Source organism: Trichosurus vulpecula, chromosome 2, assembly GCF_011100635.1.
Source record: "Trichosurus vulpecula isolate mTriVul1 chromosome 2, mTriVul1.pri, whole genome shotgun sequence".
NCBI lineage: Eukaryota > Metazoa > Chordata > Mammalia > Diprotodontia > Phalangeridae > Trichosurus > Trichosurus vulpecula.
Genome location: NC_050574.1, coordinates 209349242 through 209368809, shown reverse-complemented (window position 1 = coordinate 209368809; position 19568 = coordinate 209349242). Strand labels below are relative to the sequence as shown.

Here is a 19568-nt window from a genome sequence, read left to right as displayed (position 1 = left end):
TACTGGAGTGGTTTGTCATTTCCTTCTCTAGCTCATTTTACAGATGAAGAAACTGAGGCAAACAAGGTTAAGTGACTTGCCCAGGGTCATACAGCTAGTAAGTGTCTGACACCAGATTTGAACTCTTGAAGATGAGTCTTCTTGACTTCAGGCCTGGCACTCTATATGCTGCACCCCTTAGCAGCTTGTTTTTTCTTTTACAAACCTCATGTTTCATAGCAGTGGTTCCTAATGCCATTATTTGTGAATATGTATGTCAGTGCATGTGTATGCATATGTCATATTATTTATATATACAGAGATATACATGTAAATATGTATATGTGTATATACGTATTTCTTGTGCATATCTTGCTTGTGTATATATATACATGTATTTGAAGCATATATGCATATATTTCATCTACACTTATGGTTTCATTAATATAATGAAGTCCCTCATAAGGAAACTCTCTCTACTAATGCAAATGACAGTTTATAGTCTTAGGAGGTTGTCTGGATTCCCTGAGAGGTTAAGCAGTTTTCCCAGATTTGAAGTCAGGTTGTTCTAGCTCTAAGGGCAGCTGTCTCTATATATTCATTTATATTTAGATGTTTCATCACATCATTGGTAAAACTGTAATAATTTACATTGTGTTAAAATTGTACTAAATATCAAATAGGTTGAATTAGTAAAAAAACAGTTGAAGACTATTTTTAGAAGACTTGCCCATGAACAAATGCTTTTGGAACAGGAGCTTGCAGATTCTGGAATAAAAGTAAGTATACTGGAGATAACAATTCAATTGGGAATGGGATTAACATTAAACAAATTAACTCATTTGTATTAAATGAATGATAAAGGATTCCTTTGCAGGCATTAATTCATCCTTCAGAAGAAAAAATTGAGTCTCATGAACTCCCTTTAGAGCTACAAACATTGAGATGCCCATATCCTGATTTGAAATCTTCAATCCTTAAGGAGTTTTTTAAATTTACAAAGGAATATTGGAAGAAACTTGAAGAGATTGAGCAACATTTAAATGCCATACACAGGTAATCAGTAGCCATCTTATTTCCTTTCTTAAAAGAAGGCTATTTTACACTATTGAGTTCTGTTGATGTCTGTAAGCTGATTTTAATTTTCATTGGATTCAATTGCATAATAAAAGGGTTGTCTTTTAAAAATAATTTATCTGAAGTAATAGCTTAAACATTTTCTATACTAAAAATTTTCACAAATATTCCCTAGCCACTTTAGCTCTGTCTTAGATAACAAATACTTTTCAAAGATTAATTTACAGTAACTATAAATATCAGGAAAAATTTTTATTCTTTTCCAAAGGAAATTAGTAATCATTACCAAATAAACATTAGGGAAAATAGACTTATTTCATTTCTTACATGCAACCTGCAAGCACCCTCAGTTCTAACTTACAGTGAAAACAGAATGTTGTTTTATTTCTTTATATTATTCTGAAGATGTATATAATTGGAGCAAAAAGTTACTGTTAGAGTTTCCATACCTGAAATATTCCAGAAGGTGTGTCTTGCTTTAGTTCATTTCTAGGGATGACATATTTCTGTAAATTGTCAGTATAATGCTGAATGCTTTGTTCATTTATGAATTTCATCATTTTCTGTGTTATCTCGAATGTCAATGGCTTTACCTCAAAATGTAAGAAATGCCACATTGGATCAAAACCAATAGATCATCCAGTTTGATCCTTTCTCTTCTCTTCTCTTCTCTCTCTCTCTCTCTCTCTCTCTCTCTCTCTCTCTCTCTCTCTCTCTCTCTCTCTCTCCATCTCTCATTTGGTCATCTCATCAGCTCCCATAGGTTCAAGTATTATCTTTATTTCCAAGCGTATACTATACAGTCCCACTCTCTTCTTTGAACTCCAATCATGTATTAACAATGGTCTGCAAAATATTGACTTCTGATGCAAAGTAAATTCAGCAGAATTAGAACATTGCACGTAGTAACAGCAGATTTGTAATGAACTGTGAAAGATTTAGTTACTCTGATCAGTACAGTGATCCACACTAATTCTAAAGGACTCATAATGAAAAATGCTATGCACTTCCAGAAAAAGAACTGATAAAATCTGAGTGCAGATTGAAGCATATTTTTTTTTACTTTATTTCCTCTGTTTCCCTCTCCCCCTTACAATATGGCTAATGTGGAACTATTTTTAGCATGACTTATTCATAATGGTTATCATATTGCTTGCCTTCTCAATGGGTAGGGAATGAGGTGGAGGGAGGGAGAGAATTTGGAGCTGAAAATTAAAATAAAAATTAAAGATTAAAAGCTACTTGACTGGTCTCTCTGCTTCTAGTCTTTCTTGTTACTAATTCATCCTCTAAGTGACTACCAAAATAATTTTCCTAAGACATTTGTCTAATAATGTTACTACCTTGCTCAAAAAACTTCAGTGGCTTCCCTTTACCATAGAATAAAGCACAAAACTCTTTAGCCTGCCATTAAGTGGCATTGGTGTTTTGGCTCCCACTTACCTGTCCGGCCTTATTTCATATTACTCACCTTCATGACTGGGTTATGTCATGTTCTCTGAACTTAACACTTCATTTGTCAGGTTAGTGCATCTACGTAAACTGTCCCCCATGTCCGGAACAGTCTTCTCCTTGATCTACCCCATAGGTTCTCAAAGTGGGCAATACTGCCTATTGGGAGGTGCTGAAATGATCTAGGGTGGGGCGGTAGTTATCCTTGGGTGCAATTGGCGGGGCTTGTATAAAAGTAAGCTGGCGGTGGAAGCACAAGGAAAGCAGAGAAGAGAATTTTGAGAAACGGTTCGTATATGTTTCATCTGTTGTGTGAGTTAAAGTCATAGTGATTACAGTGTTTTCCAAATAAACACACAAAATGAGAGTTATAACTGATTAGTGGTCAAGTCCATAGACAGGTCTTAACAAACATGTGTTGGCAGATGGGTGTGTTGTGCGTTGTTGGGAAGTCCAGCATGCATAGGCAGGAATATGTGCATGTAATGACTTGTTTACAACATGATACTGTATGGTTACTTGACACAAAAGTGCAGCATTAAAATTTCAATGCAGGAAAACCCCAGAAATTTATAATGAGTTACTGAATTTAAGATGTATGACTTAAAAAAATTTATATATTTTTTGAAATGATGCAAATTTCTTTTTTTATTAGATTTTTTATTTTAGTTTACAGCACTTAGTTTAACATGTTCTTGAGTTTCAAATTTTCTTCCCTTTCTTCCCCTCCCACCCCAAAAATGGCATGCAGTCTAATATAGATTCTACATAAACCTTTGCATTAAACTTATTTACACAATAGTCAAGTTGCAGAGAAGATTTATGACCAATGGAATGAATCATGAGAGAGAAGAAACAAAACCAAAAAAAAAAAAAAGAGGAAAAAAAAAAGAGAGAGCAAATAGTTTGCCTCAATCTGCCTTCAGATTCTACAGTTTTTTCTCTGGATGTTGCAAATTTCAATTAAAAAAAAACCATTAAAGGGTTAAAGAAAGTAAGTTTCCAAGGGGGCACTGAGCAATTTTTTTAAAGGGAGCTATAGGCCAGATAAGTTTGGGAACCCCTGATCTACCCTATCTCAGAATCTTTGTTCTTTCAAGGTTCACCTGAGGTGTCACATCTTTGAAGATTCCCTAATTCCTCTGCCAAGTGTTAGTGAGTGCTCTTTTCTCAATTTTGCTTGTACTATGCTTATCTGTGTATTAAGTTGTGCCTTTCTAGTATCTCCTTGAGGGCAGGGACTATTTTTTGTTTTGTTTTGTAAATCAGTATGCCCCATAGAGCATATAGTTGTTGCAGTGGTTAGAGCACCAGGCCTGGAGTCAGGGAGACCTGAGGTCAATTGTATGACCCTGGGCAAGTCACTTAACCCTGTTTGCCTCAGTTTCCTCATCTGTAAAATGAGGTGAAGGAAATGGCAAACATTCCAGTTTTTTTGCCAAGAAAATTTCAAATGGGGTCACGAAGAGTTGGACACGATTGAAATGATTGAAAAAACAATGCTCCCCATACTGAACACATTGTCTTGCTTAATAATTGCTTGTTGCAATGAATTAACAATGTTACCAGAGATACTGAAAGGGGTGAAGGAAGAACACAGTATTTACCTCTTTATGGTGACTCTAACCAATTTCTCAAAGAAAATCTGTTTGAAAAGTAAGGAGAAAAAGGTGAAGATATATGTTTACAGTGAAGAGAAAATGGAAGGTTCACGTACTAGAATGATCCTGCTGTAATAATAACTCAATTAACAAATCCCTTAGAAATGAAGCTAGCTCTCACATGAAGTTAGCTATTTTATAAAACAAAAACAACCTTCCAAACTTCATAAATCATGTGAAGCAAGTTGTCAGTATTTGAGACTACAGGACAATAAAATTCAATAGATATCTTTAGGTACATATTACCTAGAGAATAGATTTTCTATTTGTTAGTCCATTTGAAGGTTAATGGCTCCAATTCTCAGAAAAACTGAAGCCTTTCTTCTGTTCCCAGCTTTTTCTTTATAAACCTTTTCCACTTTGGTGGAGATCTTTCAGGTGTCCAGAACCTCTGTGATTTCTTCACTTCTACCCAATCAAAACAAGAAGGGCATGGGAGAAAGAGTACTGGATTAGGAGTTTGTAGATCTGTATTCTAGTCATTCTGCCTCTGATATCACTAATTAGCCAATTCACTTGACCTTTGGGCTTCTGTTTCCCTAGAGCTTAAATGAAGAAATTGGATTAAATTAGCCCTTACTTGAATTTTATCTATGTCTGAGTAAATAGGAATATTTTAGTGGGTCCGTTATTTCATCTGTGAGGATACTTTCTCCACCAGGACACATAGAAAATCATCTATGCCTTCTTAGCCTGTACTACTCTTATTCATGTATTTCCAAAAAACTTCCATGCTGGAAGCCTTTTTCTGGTTATTTAAATATTTTGGGTGTATGAATATAGCACTCAGCTTGTTCTGTACATCTCTTGTTTCTTATTCTTGCTAAATGACTGATTCACCTCTTTTTTCCAGCCATATATGTCTTTGCTAATATCATTTATGTTACATTTCAAGTATTATCGTTGGTAATATTCTGCAACCTACTTTTACCCACTGTCTTTCCACTGCCCTTTCTATTGTATGAGATTTTGATTATTCCAAGATCATGCTTTTATTCCATGATTCAAAGCCATAGAGTATCATTCAGAAAATATGCCAGAAAAGAGCTTATTTGTGATGGCAAATAGTTTGGGATTGTTGAGAGCACTGAATAGTTTCCCAAATGGGATCTAGCCCGATATCTTCCTCTTGCTCACTTTGGGGTCCAATTTGTTGTTAGGATGATGACTGTCTAAGATGAGTATAGATGGAATAATCACACAGGCTACTCATTTAATGACATTTTATAGTCTTGGAAATCTGTTTTTCATCTATTTTTTCAGTCTAGATGGCTTTATACTGCTGTAGGTTTCACTGAAGTAACTGTGACCTAACTTTCAGGAATTCACATGTACATTAGTACATTGTTCAGTATAAATAATATAGAGTATAGCCAGTTCTTGCTAAGTGGACCTACCACAGACCTCTCCCACCCCTTAAGTGGCTCTTCGTGGCCCCACCCCTGAAGGGCTTTAGTGCCTGGGGGACCCCTGGCTTTGGGGCTGTACTGGCACCTGCTCAATGCCAGCTCCTACTGGCTTTGTGTGTTATCTTCAGCTATTAGAATGTTCCTGGAGCACTGTGCTGCTAAGTGATTTGCCCATGGTCACAGAGCCGATATGTATAGGTAGAACTTGAACTCAGATCTTCCTTGCTCTTGGGTCAGTTCTCTATCCATTATTCTACACTGCCCACTCATCTGTGGCACTCAATTATCCAAATATTGGCAAATTAAAGCCACAATCTTTTCCGATGACAGTATTATATAGTGGAATGAGTACTGGGCTTTAAATCAAAAAAATTTGAGTTCAAATCCTGCCTCATTCACTTGCTAGCTGTGTGACCCTGAGCAGTCACACCCTTTCTGAGTCCCAGTTTCTTCACATACAGAACAAGGGTGATAATATCTTTAGTACCCACTTCTCAGAAGCCTGGTATATAAAGCCCTTTTTGAACCTGAAAGGGCCAAATAACTATCAGCTCTCTGACTAAATTGAGTGTGTAGAGATGCTAACATTAGTGTTACACAGTCTGACACACACCCATCAAATATAAAAGAAAAACTCACTCACATCTAGGGGAGAATCTCAAAACAAAAGGCCAAAACTATGTGTTGGAAAAGACAAGAACTACTAGAATCCAATTCTATCTGTTGCCATGAAGGCTCAGAATGAGAGAATAAAGCAGGCCATCAGGGTTTGCTTTCTTTTGTTTTTAAAGACTCTAACCAGCCAAAGAAAAAATTTATTAATTCAAAGATGATTTCTTCAGCTTTTTCAACTTTTATACCTCATAGCAATAATGCAACTGATAAGAAAAAACCCTAGGCCTTCCAAGACTAGTGCTGAGACTCACAATTTCAATTTTAATGAATTTGTGATAACTATATCTGTACCATCTTTTAGGCCTGGGCTTTCTTTTTTTCTTTCTGGTTCTAGACATAGGACTTCATTGAAATGTTCTTATCTGGCATAAAATTTCCTTTAGGAAGAAGTACAAGGACAATTGGCCTGCACTTACTTTTCTAGCACCATCTGTCATTCCTCCCTAATAACAAACCTTTCTATTTGTTCAGTGCCTTGCAGTTTACAAAGTACTTTTTCATTCAATTTCACCGCAACCCTTGAGGGAGACAGGGCAAAGATCACTCACATTTTACAAATGAGGAAACTGAAATTACAGCAGCATTAAGTTTAATAAATTGGCCAAACTATGATTTGAATCCAAGTCTTTAGATTCCTAGTTCACTGGTCCCTTATACTTCATTGACTTTATCATAAAATCAAGACATTCTTTTAATATTTTACTGTCTACCAGATACATCACTCTCACCCTCTGTGTCTTTGTTTCTGCAATGACTCAAACACTCCCTTTACTCTCTCTCCTTTATAAGAAACCTTCCCTGAAAAACTTAACTGTTAGCTAATAAAATTTTCAGGCAGCTAGGTGGGGCAGGGGATAGATTGCCAGGTTTGGAATGAGAAAGACTCATCTTCCTGAGTTCAAATGTGGTTTCAGATACTTCCTAGTTAGGTGACCCTGGGCAAGTCACTTTAACCCTGTTTGCTTCAGTTTTCTCATCTATAAAATGAACTGGAGAAGGAAATGGCAAACCACTCAGTAACTTGGTCAAGAAAATCCCAAATGGGGCCACGAAGAGTCGAATATGACTGAACAGCAATCAAATTTTCATCCCTTCAACAATATATACAGTCTCCAAAAGACTCATGATGGAAAATGTTATCCATATTCAGAGGAAGATCTATGGAGTCTGAATGCAGATCAAAGCACACTATTTTCCCTTTTTTGTTTTTCTGTTTTTTCTTTCTCATGTTTTTTTTCCTTTTGTTCTGATTCTTCTTTTACAACACGACTAATGTGGAAATATGTTTAATACATACAACCTATATGATATTATCTTTCTTTTATTTCTGCACTGCTTTTTAACTTTTTACTTAGTTATTCCTTGTAATATTTTTGAGGCAGCAAAACATATACATATGAAAATGTGATGTTTTGAATTTTGAAGGTTCATATCAAACAAGGCATATAAATTCATAACTAACTTTACTACTTCAACTTTATTTGATACAAAGAATCTTTTTCCACCTCAAATGTATTCTGTCTTTTCTTCAAAGGCAACGATATTCTTGTAGGTTGATAAAGCATTTATTGGTTGCTTACTGTGTGCCAGGCACTTCATGGAGCGCTGAGGGAACAAATGAAATCAAGAGAGTGCTTGCCTTCAAGGATCTTACATTCTAATAGCTGAAGTCAGTACACAAAGCACACAAGCTGCTTCCTAATACAAAACCCTATTTACAACACTGTTGGTATTATGTATATATCTACATATATGCATATGTATGTAACACTAATAATTTCATGATTTACAGTGATATAACATTATTATAAATAATGCAAATGTAGATATAGATATACATATACTTGTGTATAGACCCCTAAAAGTGTGGCCTGGGCCAAGTTACTCAACTTCTCAGGCTTTCATTTCAGCTTAAACTGCACTGAATTTAAAATACGCTAAAAGTACTGGATTTTGAATCAGGAAGACCTGAGTTTTGAATCCTGCCTCAGACACTTACCAACCATATGATCCTGGGTTAGTCAAACTTGATCTTTCTGAGCTGTAGTTTTTTCAGATGCAAACATAAGGATGATAATCCCTTTAGCCCTCACTTCACAGAAGCCTTGTATGTAAACCACTTTTCTAATCTGAAAGGGCCAGGAAACTATCAGCAGTTTAAACTGCACTGAGATTTTTGGGATACCCTGTATATATGTATATAACAATAAGAACCATCTAACATATGTATACTTATATACAAATGCATAGCTTAAAGTTTTAAATTATTAATAGATTAAAACTATGCTAAGGCTGGGGATACCCTGAATATACATATGTATACATGAATAATAGTCTAGCAATTCTATGTGGTTGTGAATCATAACATTACTAGTGTTATACATATGCATATACAAGTTTATCTGTGCATACATATCACTAACAACTTTCTAACAATGCTGTATGGTTGTAAATAATAAAAAATTATTGTAACTTGTGACTCATTACTGAAGCTCCAGGCTTGTTGGGATCAGATTCAGTCTTAAGGGCTTCTCAATTATCATACTCATTTTGCTTTGAAAAGAGAATTTGGCTCATGTCTATAGGTCCTTAGCTTCCGCGTAAGCCCTCAGGCTAACAAAACATTGAATATAGGTCAGGTTTTATTTAATCTCGTAAGTACCACAAAGGACCTGATCCAACAGACAGTAAAGCTTTCCCTCTCCAGGGGGCCAATACAGTCCCCCAGATTTACAGTACTAGTCCAGATGGGTGTCTCTCCATGCAGGAAAAATTTCATGGTTGCTAAGGGTATTCAACCCCCTCATATCTGGTAGGCCCTATGTGGTTGTTCAATCGTTTCGGTCATGTCCGACTCTTCATGACCTCATTTGTGATTCTCTTGGCAAAGAGAGTGATTTGCCATTTCCTTCTCCAGCTCATTTTACAGATTAGGAACTGAGGCAAATAGGGTTAAGTGACTTGCCCACGGTCACACAGCTAGTGTAAGTGTTTGAGGCCAGATACGAACTCAGGTCTTCCTGAATCTAGGCTCAACAGTATCACTAGGCCATTTAGGTGACTCTGTCTTCCTTCAGGACCTCACAGTGTATGGGGCCAGGGAAGTGAGAGGTCTGTTTCTCATCTACAACATGGCTGCCATAAGCACTGAGCCATCTTATATTGCGTTTATCCACTTGGACACTTCTCTCTTTTTCCTCAGGATGACCTCTATGGAGTTTCTGGTATCATCTCCCAGGCCTCTCTCAAGAGAATCATGGTTCTCCGGAACTGTGTTTGTGTGTGCCTGCATATAGCTTCTGCATATCACCTCTCTCTATATGATCTTCCTGCATATCCTCCCTTACAAAAGCCAAACCTAAGGGCCAGCTCAAAGTTTATGAACTTGATCATGCATGAGTGATCAGATCATCGATCTTCATTGCTATTTTAATTCTGAAGCAAGAAGCCTAGGTCAATAGGCCCAGAACAAAAGGCCATGTCCATGAGACAGTGAGGACCTACCTTGTCAAGGAGATCACACCTTGGCAGAGGGGAGAAAGGGCTTACTGCTTCTACGTTATACAGTTGTCACCAAAAGACAAAATTATTAGTGTCTTAAAGGGAAACAGATATGTGGAAGATACACCATCATATAATGAACTATAATTTGTATGTAGGAGAAAGCATAAAATAACTTGAAAAGAAAGTGAGCTGATAAGTAGAAACAATGAAGGATAATAGATGAATAGTCTTAATGTTTTATTAATATCTATGAAATACCAAAAGATCTAGAGTAGCATTCTTAACCTTGGACTTGTAAATTTGGGTTTTAAAAATATTCTGATAACTGTTTCAAATAACTAGTTTCCTTTGTAATCCTTTGTATTTTATGTTACACGTTTAAAACCATTATTCTGAGAAAGGGTTCAAGCGTAGAACTAGGAAAGAGAAGTGTCATGGAATTCAAGGAAGAAGGTAAGTAGTTAAATGTTGAAAATTGCTGAAAGGTCATGGAGACTACAATTGAGAAAAGGTCATCAGATTTTGTGATTAAGAGGTCACTGGCAAACTTTAAGAAAGCTGTTTCAGTAGAGTGGGGCTATGGAAAGCTAGATTGCAAGGGACTATATTGACTACTCTTTCTAGAAGTTTAGCAATGAAAGCAATTGACATGGAATGAAAATTTGAGAGGACTGAGGGATCAAGAGAAGTTTTTTCTTTTTTTGTTATTATATTTTTAAAACCATGCGAGATCTGAGCTTTTTTGTAGATAGCAGGAAAGATGCCAGTAGATTTGAATAGACTGCCCATTTATCTACAGGACCGTTATCTGATTCATCAATACCAGACTGCCAGAGGAGTTTATGATGTACAAAAAGATTGAGAACCTTGTTCTGTAGGAAGGCCTATAAGCATGTTGAGTTGATTTTTTATGGAGCATTTTGGGGAAGACATAGATAAGAAAGACAGCATAAGAAGGCATGGATAGATTATGATCTGCCTTAATAGAGGAAGTACCTACATGATCATGGATTCATTAAAATAAGTGTTATGCATCTAATCAGAAAATCACAGAATCTCAGAGAAGTGACCTTAGAGGCCATCTAATCTAGCCAATACCTGAGCAAAAAATCCCTCTACAAAATACCTTCCACATGATCTTCCAACTTTTGCTGAAGTTCTTAAGTGAAGATGAATACACTACCTCTGAAGACAGATCATTCCACTTTTGGATAGTCCTAATTATTAAGAAGTGTTTCCTTATGGCAAGTCAAAATTTATCTTAGCATGATTTCTGCTCACCTTTTTTTAGTTCTGCCTCCTGAGGCCAACCAGAACAAGTTCTATCCCTCCTTCACATGACAGCCTTTCAAATACTTAGACAGTTATCACATTTCCTATAAGTAAGTCTTCTGTTCTCCTGGTTAAAGATCCCTAGTTCCTTCAATATAATATGGAATGAACCAGAGACTGTTTACCATCTTAGCTGTCATCGTCTGGACACTCTCCAGCTTATCAACATCCTTCCTAAAATGTAGCATTCAGAAGTGAATATAATATTCCACATGTGGTTAACAAGGGTATATTACAGTGGGACTATCACTGTCCTTAAAAACAAATATAAATAGGGGCAGCTAGGTGGCACAGTGAGTAGAGCACTGGCCCTGGAGTCAGGAGGACCTGAGTTCAAATGCGGCCTCAGACACTTGACACATGTACTAGCTATGTGACCTTGGGCAAGTCACTTAACCCCAATTGCTCTGCCAGAAACAAAACGAATATAAATTGTCACTAGGTGAATTCTTTGAGTAAAAGCTGATGTTCACTCTCTTAAAATTTAAGCAAACAGTTGGACTAATTTCTATGCATCATTAAAAGCATCGCTTAATCATATACAATCCCTTTTCTGTTCTTTGTACAGGAAAATGTTCATATTTGTTGACTGTCAAGTTGTAATAAAACATTATTAAAAAATAAAATGCTTTAGAAGATGTCATAGGTATCATAGGTAGGTATGATGGTATTGATAAGAACCATTAAAAATTAAGGTTGGGGTGGTAGTAAAGCAGGCAGTAAGGAAGAAGGTGCCAAGGAGCAGTACTATTCCTAACCCAACACCTTAGTCTTTGCCTTCTGTTGAGAAAATTGATCATTTTTAAAGAACTCCTCATCTCCATTACTCCACACAGCAAATGCTCTTTGCATTTTAACCCTTACTTTAGTCTCTAAAAACAAAGTTGGTAGTTCTTGACAAGGCTAATCCATCTAATGTGCCTTTGATCCCATTTCCTTTCAATTTATTAAGAAATTTGCCCCAGTGATCGTTCCCTTCCCTTTACTCCTTATCTTCTAGCTCAATGGGCAGTCCATCCCAATCTGCTGGCCTTTTTCCTGGTATCTATTAAAAATCTCGGGTCTCACTTGGCCTTAAGAAAACAACCCAGCAACTTCTCTTGTTCCTTTGATCCCCTCATATTAATATCCCTTATCTACCACTTTCACTGTTAAACTCCCAGAAAGAGTAGTCTATATGGTCTGACCTTTTCTTAGTCCTCAGTCTCTGAAAACTTTCAGGAATTTTTGACATTTAAACTAATCATCCCTTGACTTCAATGGCATTTCTTTGTCCTGATTCTCTTACCTGTCTAGTCACTGTTGGGGCTAATCATCAATTTTCCATCCCTTAAGTGTAAGCATATCCCCCAAGGTTCTGTCCTGGGTCATTTCTTCTCTAATTATCTCCCTCAGTGATACCTGCTTCTGTGGGTTCACTTATAATCCTCATGTTTATGTATCTAGCAGTATTCTCTCTCATGAATTCTAGTCCCACATTTCCAGTTGTTTGCTGGACATCTCCTGTTAGATGTCCCATTTGCAATTCAAACTCAACAAATCTAAAAAGGAATTCATTTTCTTCTTTCCTAAACCTACCTGTCCTCCGAATGGCCTTCATTTGGTGGGTAGTGCCACCATTCTTCTAGTCACTTCAGTTCATAATCCAGGAGTAATCTTTGGTTCCTTTCTGTCTCTTGTTCCTTGTATCTCATAAATTGGCAAGAATTTTCCCTCCACAACATATCTCAAATCTATCCCCTCCCACTCTCTTCGCACATAGGAACCAATTTAATTAAGGCCCTCGGGACCTCTTATCTGCACTACTACTGCCTTAGCCTCCTAATTGGTGTCTCTAATTTATTTCTACCCAAATGCCTAAATACTCTTCTTAAGACATAGAACTAACCATGTCATCATCCTATGGAAAAACTTACAGTGGCTCCCTATTATTTCTTAGGGGTAACTAGGGGGTAGAGTGGATAGAGCCCTGGGCCTGAAGTCAGCAAGGCTCATATTACTGAGTTTGAATCCAGCCCCAGGTACTTACTAGCTGTGTGACCCTGGGCAAGCCACTTAACCCTGTTTGCCTCAGTTTCCTCATCTGTAAAATGAGCTGGAGAAGGAAATAGCAAACTACTCCAGTATCTTTGCACGCAGCTAGTAAATATCTGAAGCCAGATTTGAACTCAGATCATCTTGACTTGAGGCCTGTCACTCTATCCACTGTACCATCTAACTGCCTGCATACATAGCTTGCTTTGGATATAGTTATCCCTTCTATATTGTGACTTTCCCTATTTTGGTTTCTATATCTTGTGGATCAGCATAAGAAATTAAATGGGAATTTTTTTGGGAGTTTTGCAGAAGCCATAGATGACATGTGAAGCCCAGCAGACAATACAGAAAAAGGTTGGAAACTCAGAAATGCATAAAATATATGTATAGTATTATTTAACATCAACATATTTTATTCTTTTAATACCATAATAATTCATACTTCTTCTCTGGTGTGAAGGGAGGGCCAAACAATTTTACTCAGATTTTCCAGGTGGAAGTGGAGGGTGGGGGAGGCACAGCACCCCTAACCTCCATGATTTGAAAGGGATAACCGTATGTGTTTGCATGTTGTTCTCCCATTAGATTGTGAGCTCCTTGAGGGCAGGGACCATCTTTTGTCTCTTTTTGTAACTCCAGTGCGTAGTACAGGGCCTGGCACATTGTAGGAGCTTAATAAATGTTTATCGAATTGAATTGAAGTCTGCAACATCCCCTTCTCAACATTGGTATAGTCCATCCCTATGCCTAGAATGTACTTGCTCCTCATCTCTACCTTTAAGAACTTTTATCTTCTATCAAAATCTAATTCAAAATACAAACTATGTATGTTTCAAAGTATAGTGTTTAAGATGAGGTGTCAAGAGAAGATAATTAAGATAAGATAATTGACAGATATTCTATCACTGCTTTAGAGGAACAGGGATTAGGCATATGTTATAATATCCAGGTTAAAGAAATACAGGTCAAATGTAATCAGGAAGCCAGTGTTTAAAGCAACATCCCTTAATTGTTTTCTGCCAGAGAGATGTGTCGATTGACCTCACAACTTTTAGACAGGATACTGGCATATTAGTAAATGGGAAGGAAGCAAAGACCTTTCACTCACCTTCACATAATCATTTTCCCCTCCAATTTTGAATGGCTATAATTATTAGAAAATTTCCCCTTAAACTGAGTCCAAATCTGTTTCCATGTAACATCAACCATCAATTTACTAACCACCATATAAAAAAATGTAATGGAATATTGCCAAAAAACAAACAAAACTCCCAAATTCTAAAACGCAATATGTTTGAAAAACATTATCTTGTAAAAACACGTTTTGTACCTTGTTTTCTAGTCTGTAAGAACAAGGAAAACAAAACTAATTACTTCTTTGTACTAGTATGAAGAATAATTTAATTATCAGTCACTGGAGCCTTTGAAATTTTAACTACCATATAAATACATAGTAATGCTACCATAGTCCTGTTACAAATACTCATTAAAAAATTATAAACAAATAACTAGAAGAAGGAAGATTTTTCTCCTAGTGGTTCAAATTAATTTTTGGAACTTTAACCAAACATATCCAATTTTATGTTCTGTATGGCAAATAATAGGTTATTTATGTTATTAATATTAATCATAATCTTTTGTATTAATGGTATGTTACCCTTCAAAGCATTAGAGTACAACTACAAGTTAACAAGGCTTTGAGAAACCTGTCTTCTTTGCACAACTGATTTGATATTTAAAACAGGTATTATAATTCTTCACATGTCAAGATTTGACAACCTTCCTCATGGAAAATGTATTCCCTAAACATTTACTCTAGTCTTTGCTTAGCTACAAATCTTCTATTATTTTGCTAACAAGTCCTGTCTGTATTATTTAGTAAAGAGACCTGACACATGCCAATTGTCCTATACACTAAACCCATCAGGCAGCTGTGTTTCAGTTTCCTTGGGTCTGATTTAGTCAAACTTAATCTTATTTCATACCCATTGAAGAATTAAAAAAAATAACTCTGACCTCTCCCACCCCGTAATGTTCTCAGGTGTCAGACTCTTTGGGTCTCAAAATGTTGCCTGGGGTGCTAAGTGCCATTGCATTTCTAACCAGCTGAAACAATTGCACCAAGGTGTTAATGTTGCAATTAACAATAGGTTTTTCAACTAGAAAACTGGAGCTAATGTGCTTAGATTAACCTGTCACAATTCATCTGCTAAAACATCTTATAGAAGTAATGTGTAAACTTAGGATTCAGTATTACTAGTAGATGATACATAGCAATTTGCATACACTCGTGAATTTGAGCTCTATTTTCCTTCTGTTTATGTTCATTGCTTATATCAAATCAAAATGATCCTTTCAGTATTTCATAAGGATTTATTTGGTACATCTGTTTCTTAAATAAGGAATCAGTATTTCTTTTTCTCCTGATACTCAGTCCTCAAGCCATTTAAAAAAAATGAAATGTTTGGAAGAAAGAGGCAATATAAATTTAAGAAAAAATGAAACAAGTACTAAAATCATCTTTTATTAGTTTATAAATCTTTGTAAAAAATGAGAATCTAGCACATTTCAATGTTATTGTGACTATGGCAAGGAGAAGATCCAATTGAATGCTATATATTTAAGACTTGAATAGAAAGTCCCTCAAAATCTGTATATAATATGTCTGCAAAGAGGCAAATAAAGGCCTGATATACAGAAAACTTTCTAACAATAAAAATTATTCCAAAATTGGGCTTCCTCAGGTGACAGTGGGTGGATTCCCCTGCACTAGAGGCCTCCAATCGAAGGCTGGATGGTCACTTAACAAGTATGTTGTAGACAAGGTTCTTGTTCAGACTATGAGTTGAATGAGATGACCTCTTGGCTCCCTTCCAATTCTCAAGCGGCCTCTGAGGAACCATCCGACACTGATTCTGAGATTGTTTTATTTAATCTTCAGAATGATTTCATGAGGTAAGTAACAAAATTAATAGTCTTCCCATTTGTTAAATGAAAGCTGAATGAGGCTCAGGGAATTTGAAGTGTCTCTTCCTAGGTCAAATGGCTGGTTAGAGGAAGACCTGTCTTCTGACTCCACTACTCCTTTACAGCCATGCTGTGCAAATAAGGGAACATTTTCAGCAGAATATTCAGCTACTAATTGAGAATTTTGGCACCGTTGCATAATGCCAGGCAACTTGGTGGTGTAAGGGATGGAGTGTTTGACACTTGGAGTCAAGAAAACCTGCATTCAATCCTCCCTCAGTTGCTTATTAGCTATGCGACTGGGAAAGTCACAATCTTTCTCAGCCTCAGTTTCTTCATTTGTAAATTGAGGATGATAATAGCATCTACACTATAGGATTATCATGAGGATTAAATGAGATAATGTGTAAAATGTTTTACAAACTTTATAGTGCAATATAAAGGATAGCTATTATCATTGTGCCTTCAATTGTAAAAAGTTAAATTTTTAAAAATGTGTGGGGAGTCCTACAAAAATTTGTGATTCTTCAAACCCTTTTGTATTTTGTATAACAAATGTAATTTAGTATTTCTTTTTTTTTCTATTTTTTGAGGGGGGGGGAAGGCAGGGCAATTGGGGTTAAGTGACTTGCCCAAAGTCACACAGCTGGCGTGTCAAGTGTCTGAGGTCGAATTTGAACTCAGGTCCTCCTGACTCCAGGGCAGGTGCTTTACTCACTGCACCACCTACCTGCCCCAAATTTAGTTTTTCTTTAGGAAATATAGTAAATCTATAGTAGTTTGGATTATTGCAGAATTTAGTGCTTATCAAGCCAGGAAATATAAAAACCCCAAAGCAATTAGACATTTTCATAGATTTAGTTATTTTAAGGAGCAGGTACCAGAGAAAGACAAAAAAGGAGAAAATGGCCCCCAAATAAGTACACAGACATCTATGGGGAACTTTAATAGCTACTCATATCTCTGACAAAAGCCATAGTTAAAAAAACATATTATCTATCTACGTACTGGAGGGTATCTGAATAGTAGATTGGGTTTAACTTTATGCTCTTTGGGAATGTTCTGATGAAGGAGTGTGAGGGACAGCTGCATGGGCTTGTGTGCTGGGTTGGGCAACTGATAGTTTATGTATATGAGACATTGAATGTGACCGTTGGAAGATCTAAGAGTCTGCAGCTGTTCTGGGGTGCCCCTTCCCCAGACTGATGACTCCATGCTCATAGCTGGCCCAAACTAGAAATGAAGAACCAGAGACAGCACATGTCCAAACGCTGAAGCCTTTACACAACTCTTCAGTTGGCATTCTTAAGAAAAACATGCCACCACCCAGTAATTAAAAGTTCCACTGTTCTAACTTGCTGTGACCTCCAAGCAGTAAGTAGTAACCATTTCTCCTTTCCCTTTATCGTTTATTCAACAAGCAGCCACAGTAATACATATTGTACATGCATTTGTTTATTTCATCACTACCAGGATATAAAAGAATAAACAGCCACCTTACTGTCTCTGATCCTGGCTTTTACTCCTTTCATCTTGTTATTTACAACAGACCCTATTCTTTTCTTTAGAACAAGGGAACAATCAAGTTTATTATGAAAACAATGTTTAAAGCCATTTTGAAAATCCACCTTGCCGTAGTTTAAAATATATTAGGTATCTAGAAAAAATAATGGCTAACAATAAGACACTGAATTTGTATGTGTTTTTTTAAAATTCTGATGACATTCAATTATAACAACAAGAACAAAGTCTTTGATCACTAAAGTACAATCTGCCCTTGTTTCCATCTTCTGAATATTTTTTTTTGAGGAATCTAAGTCACTTGCTGAATTCCCATGGATCTATTTTGATCTCTTTAAACAACTACTCTTTTTTCTTCCTCAGCAGAATTGTTTCTCTTTGTGTCTTTAGAATTTCATTCTTGTGAGCGTCCTATCCATATCCGGGCCTTATTTCTCTTGTCGAATCTTGGTCCATGAGTTGATTGTATTTCTGCTGAATTCTTTAAAATCTATCCTCTTAAATTTAATTTGCCTGCCACACTATTCCCAAATCTTTTTTTCCTCCTCTATTACAAACTCTAAGTTGAGAAATGTTCGTTTTTTTCAAGGTTCCTATTACTTCTGCTTCAGCAGCAAGTTCCTCTTTAATGCTGAGACTCAGTTCTAGAACAGACGTTTCTTGTTTGTTCTATTTTAAAACTGTTATTGAGGCAAATCAAGAAGTTATTAGCTATTTTGATTGGGGCAGAGAGAAAGAATTAAAGCAAATGTTTGGATAATGGAAATCTCCCATCACTACTGCATCTTGCCTACTAGGTTTGTTTTCTGTTCCCTACCCTCCTCATCAATTTCCTCTTTCTGTCTAGGTAATTGTTATATAGGTATCTATATGACAATATTGGTTCTCTTTCTGACTCCACTGACCTTTTATCCAAATGCCCTTCACCATGATTTCCCCTTTGAAACCTCATATCTTAATGCCATTAATATTCTATATCTACCTCTTCCCTCTGCCCCACCTTCCCCGCCTTCCCTCCCATGTATTCCATTGCTTTTGAATAAGGTATACCCTTCTAGAACTATATTCCCAGTTGTGGTGATATTATGATGTCCGATTTTTTTCCTTAGGAATAGTGAATCACTAGTGAATAGGCTTTCACATAGTAGAAAAAGGTGCTTGTTGGGTCTACTACAAATAGAACTATTTTGCATATTACTCTGTGCCAGGAACTACGCTAGGTGCTATGTCACTGTTATCTCATTAGATCTTTATGTGACAATCTCAAATTTAGCTTGCTTGTTATCTATATTTTGCAGATAGGTTTATAGATATCAGAGGCCATGGGCTCAGAATGGCTTCTCTCTTGGATTTTGTCTCTTGCAAACTGTATGTCTCACCCACTACTCTTCTTACATTTTAGCTACTCTCTGTGGTATGTTTCTTGGTTGATATAATGAACATAGGCAATTTTATTCCTTTCTTCTTTCCTTTCTTGATAGAACTGGAGAAAATCATTAACTGGGTCTACAAATTTATGTTATCCAATTTAACTAGGAACTCACTGCATCAAGACAGGTCTTTCACACTTCCCTAATTGATTAGATGGAGTAAAGTATGGCAAACCACTCCAGTATCTTGCCAAGAAAACCCCAAATGAACAACAAATTGGTTACATATCTCACCCTCTATGGTGGCTGTTTCATACCTTTTTTCTCATGGGCCTTCCTCCCCATCTGCTAGCTTAATATCTGACTTCATACTTCACTGAAAAAAAAATTGAATGATTTAGTTGAAGCTCTGTTCCTTCTCAGCTCACCTTAATCAGACACTTTCGCACATCATATCTTTTATCTTGGATGAAGAAGAGGGCTTTCTCTTTGCTAAGGCCAATCATTTTACATGTACTTTTGATGTAATACCTTTTTGTCCTCTTCAGCAGATTCTTCTATCTAATATTCAATTTCTCCCTATC

General features: G+C 36.5%; 1 protein-coding gene across 1 annotated transcript in view; it reads left to right on the top strand.

Moving 5' to 3' along the window:
• Positions 1-19568, top strand: part of CCDC148 (coiled-coil domain containing 148) — a 180633-nt gene that overhangs the window by 1120 nt on the left and 159945 nt on the right. Inside the window, exons 2-3 of the mRNA XM_036745621.1 lie at positions 663-758; positions 857-1035. Coding sequence (XP_036601516.1) covers positions 663-758; positions 857-1035 — 275 coding nt within the window. The remainder of the gene's footprint in view (positions 1-662; positions 759-856; positions 1036-19568) is intronic.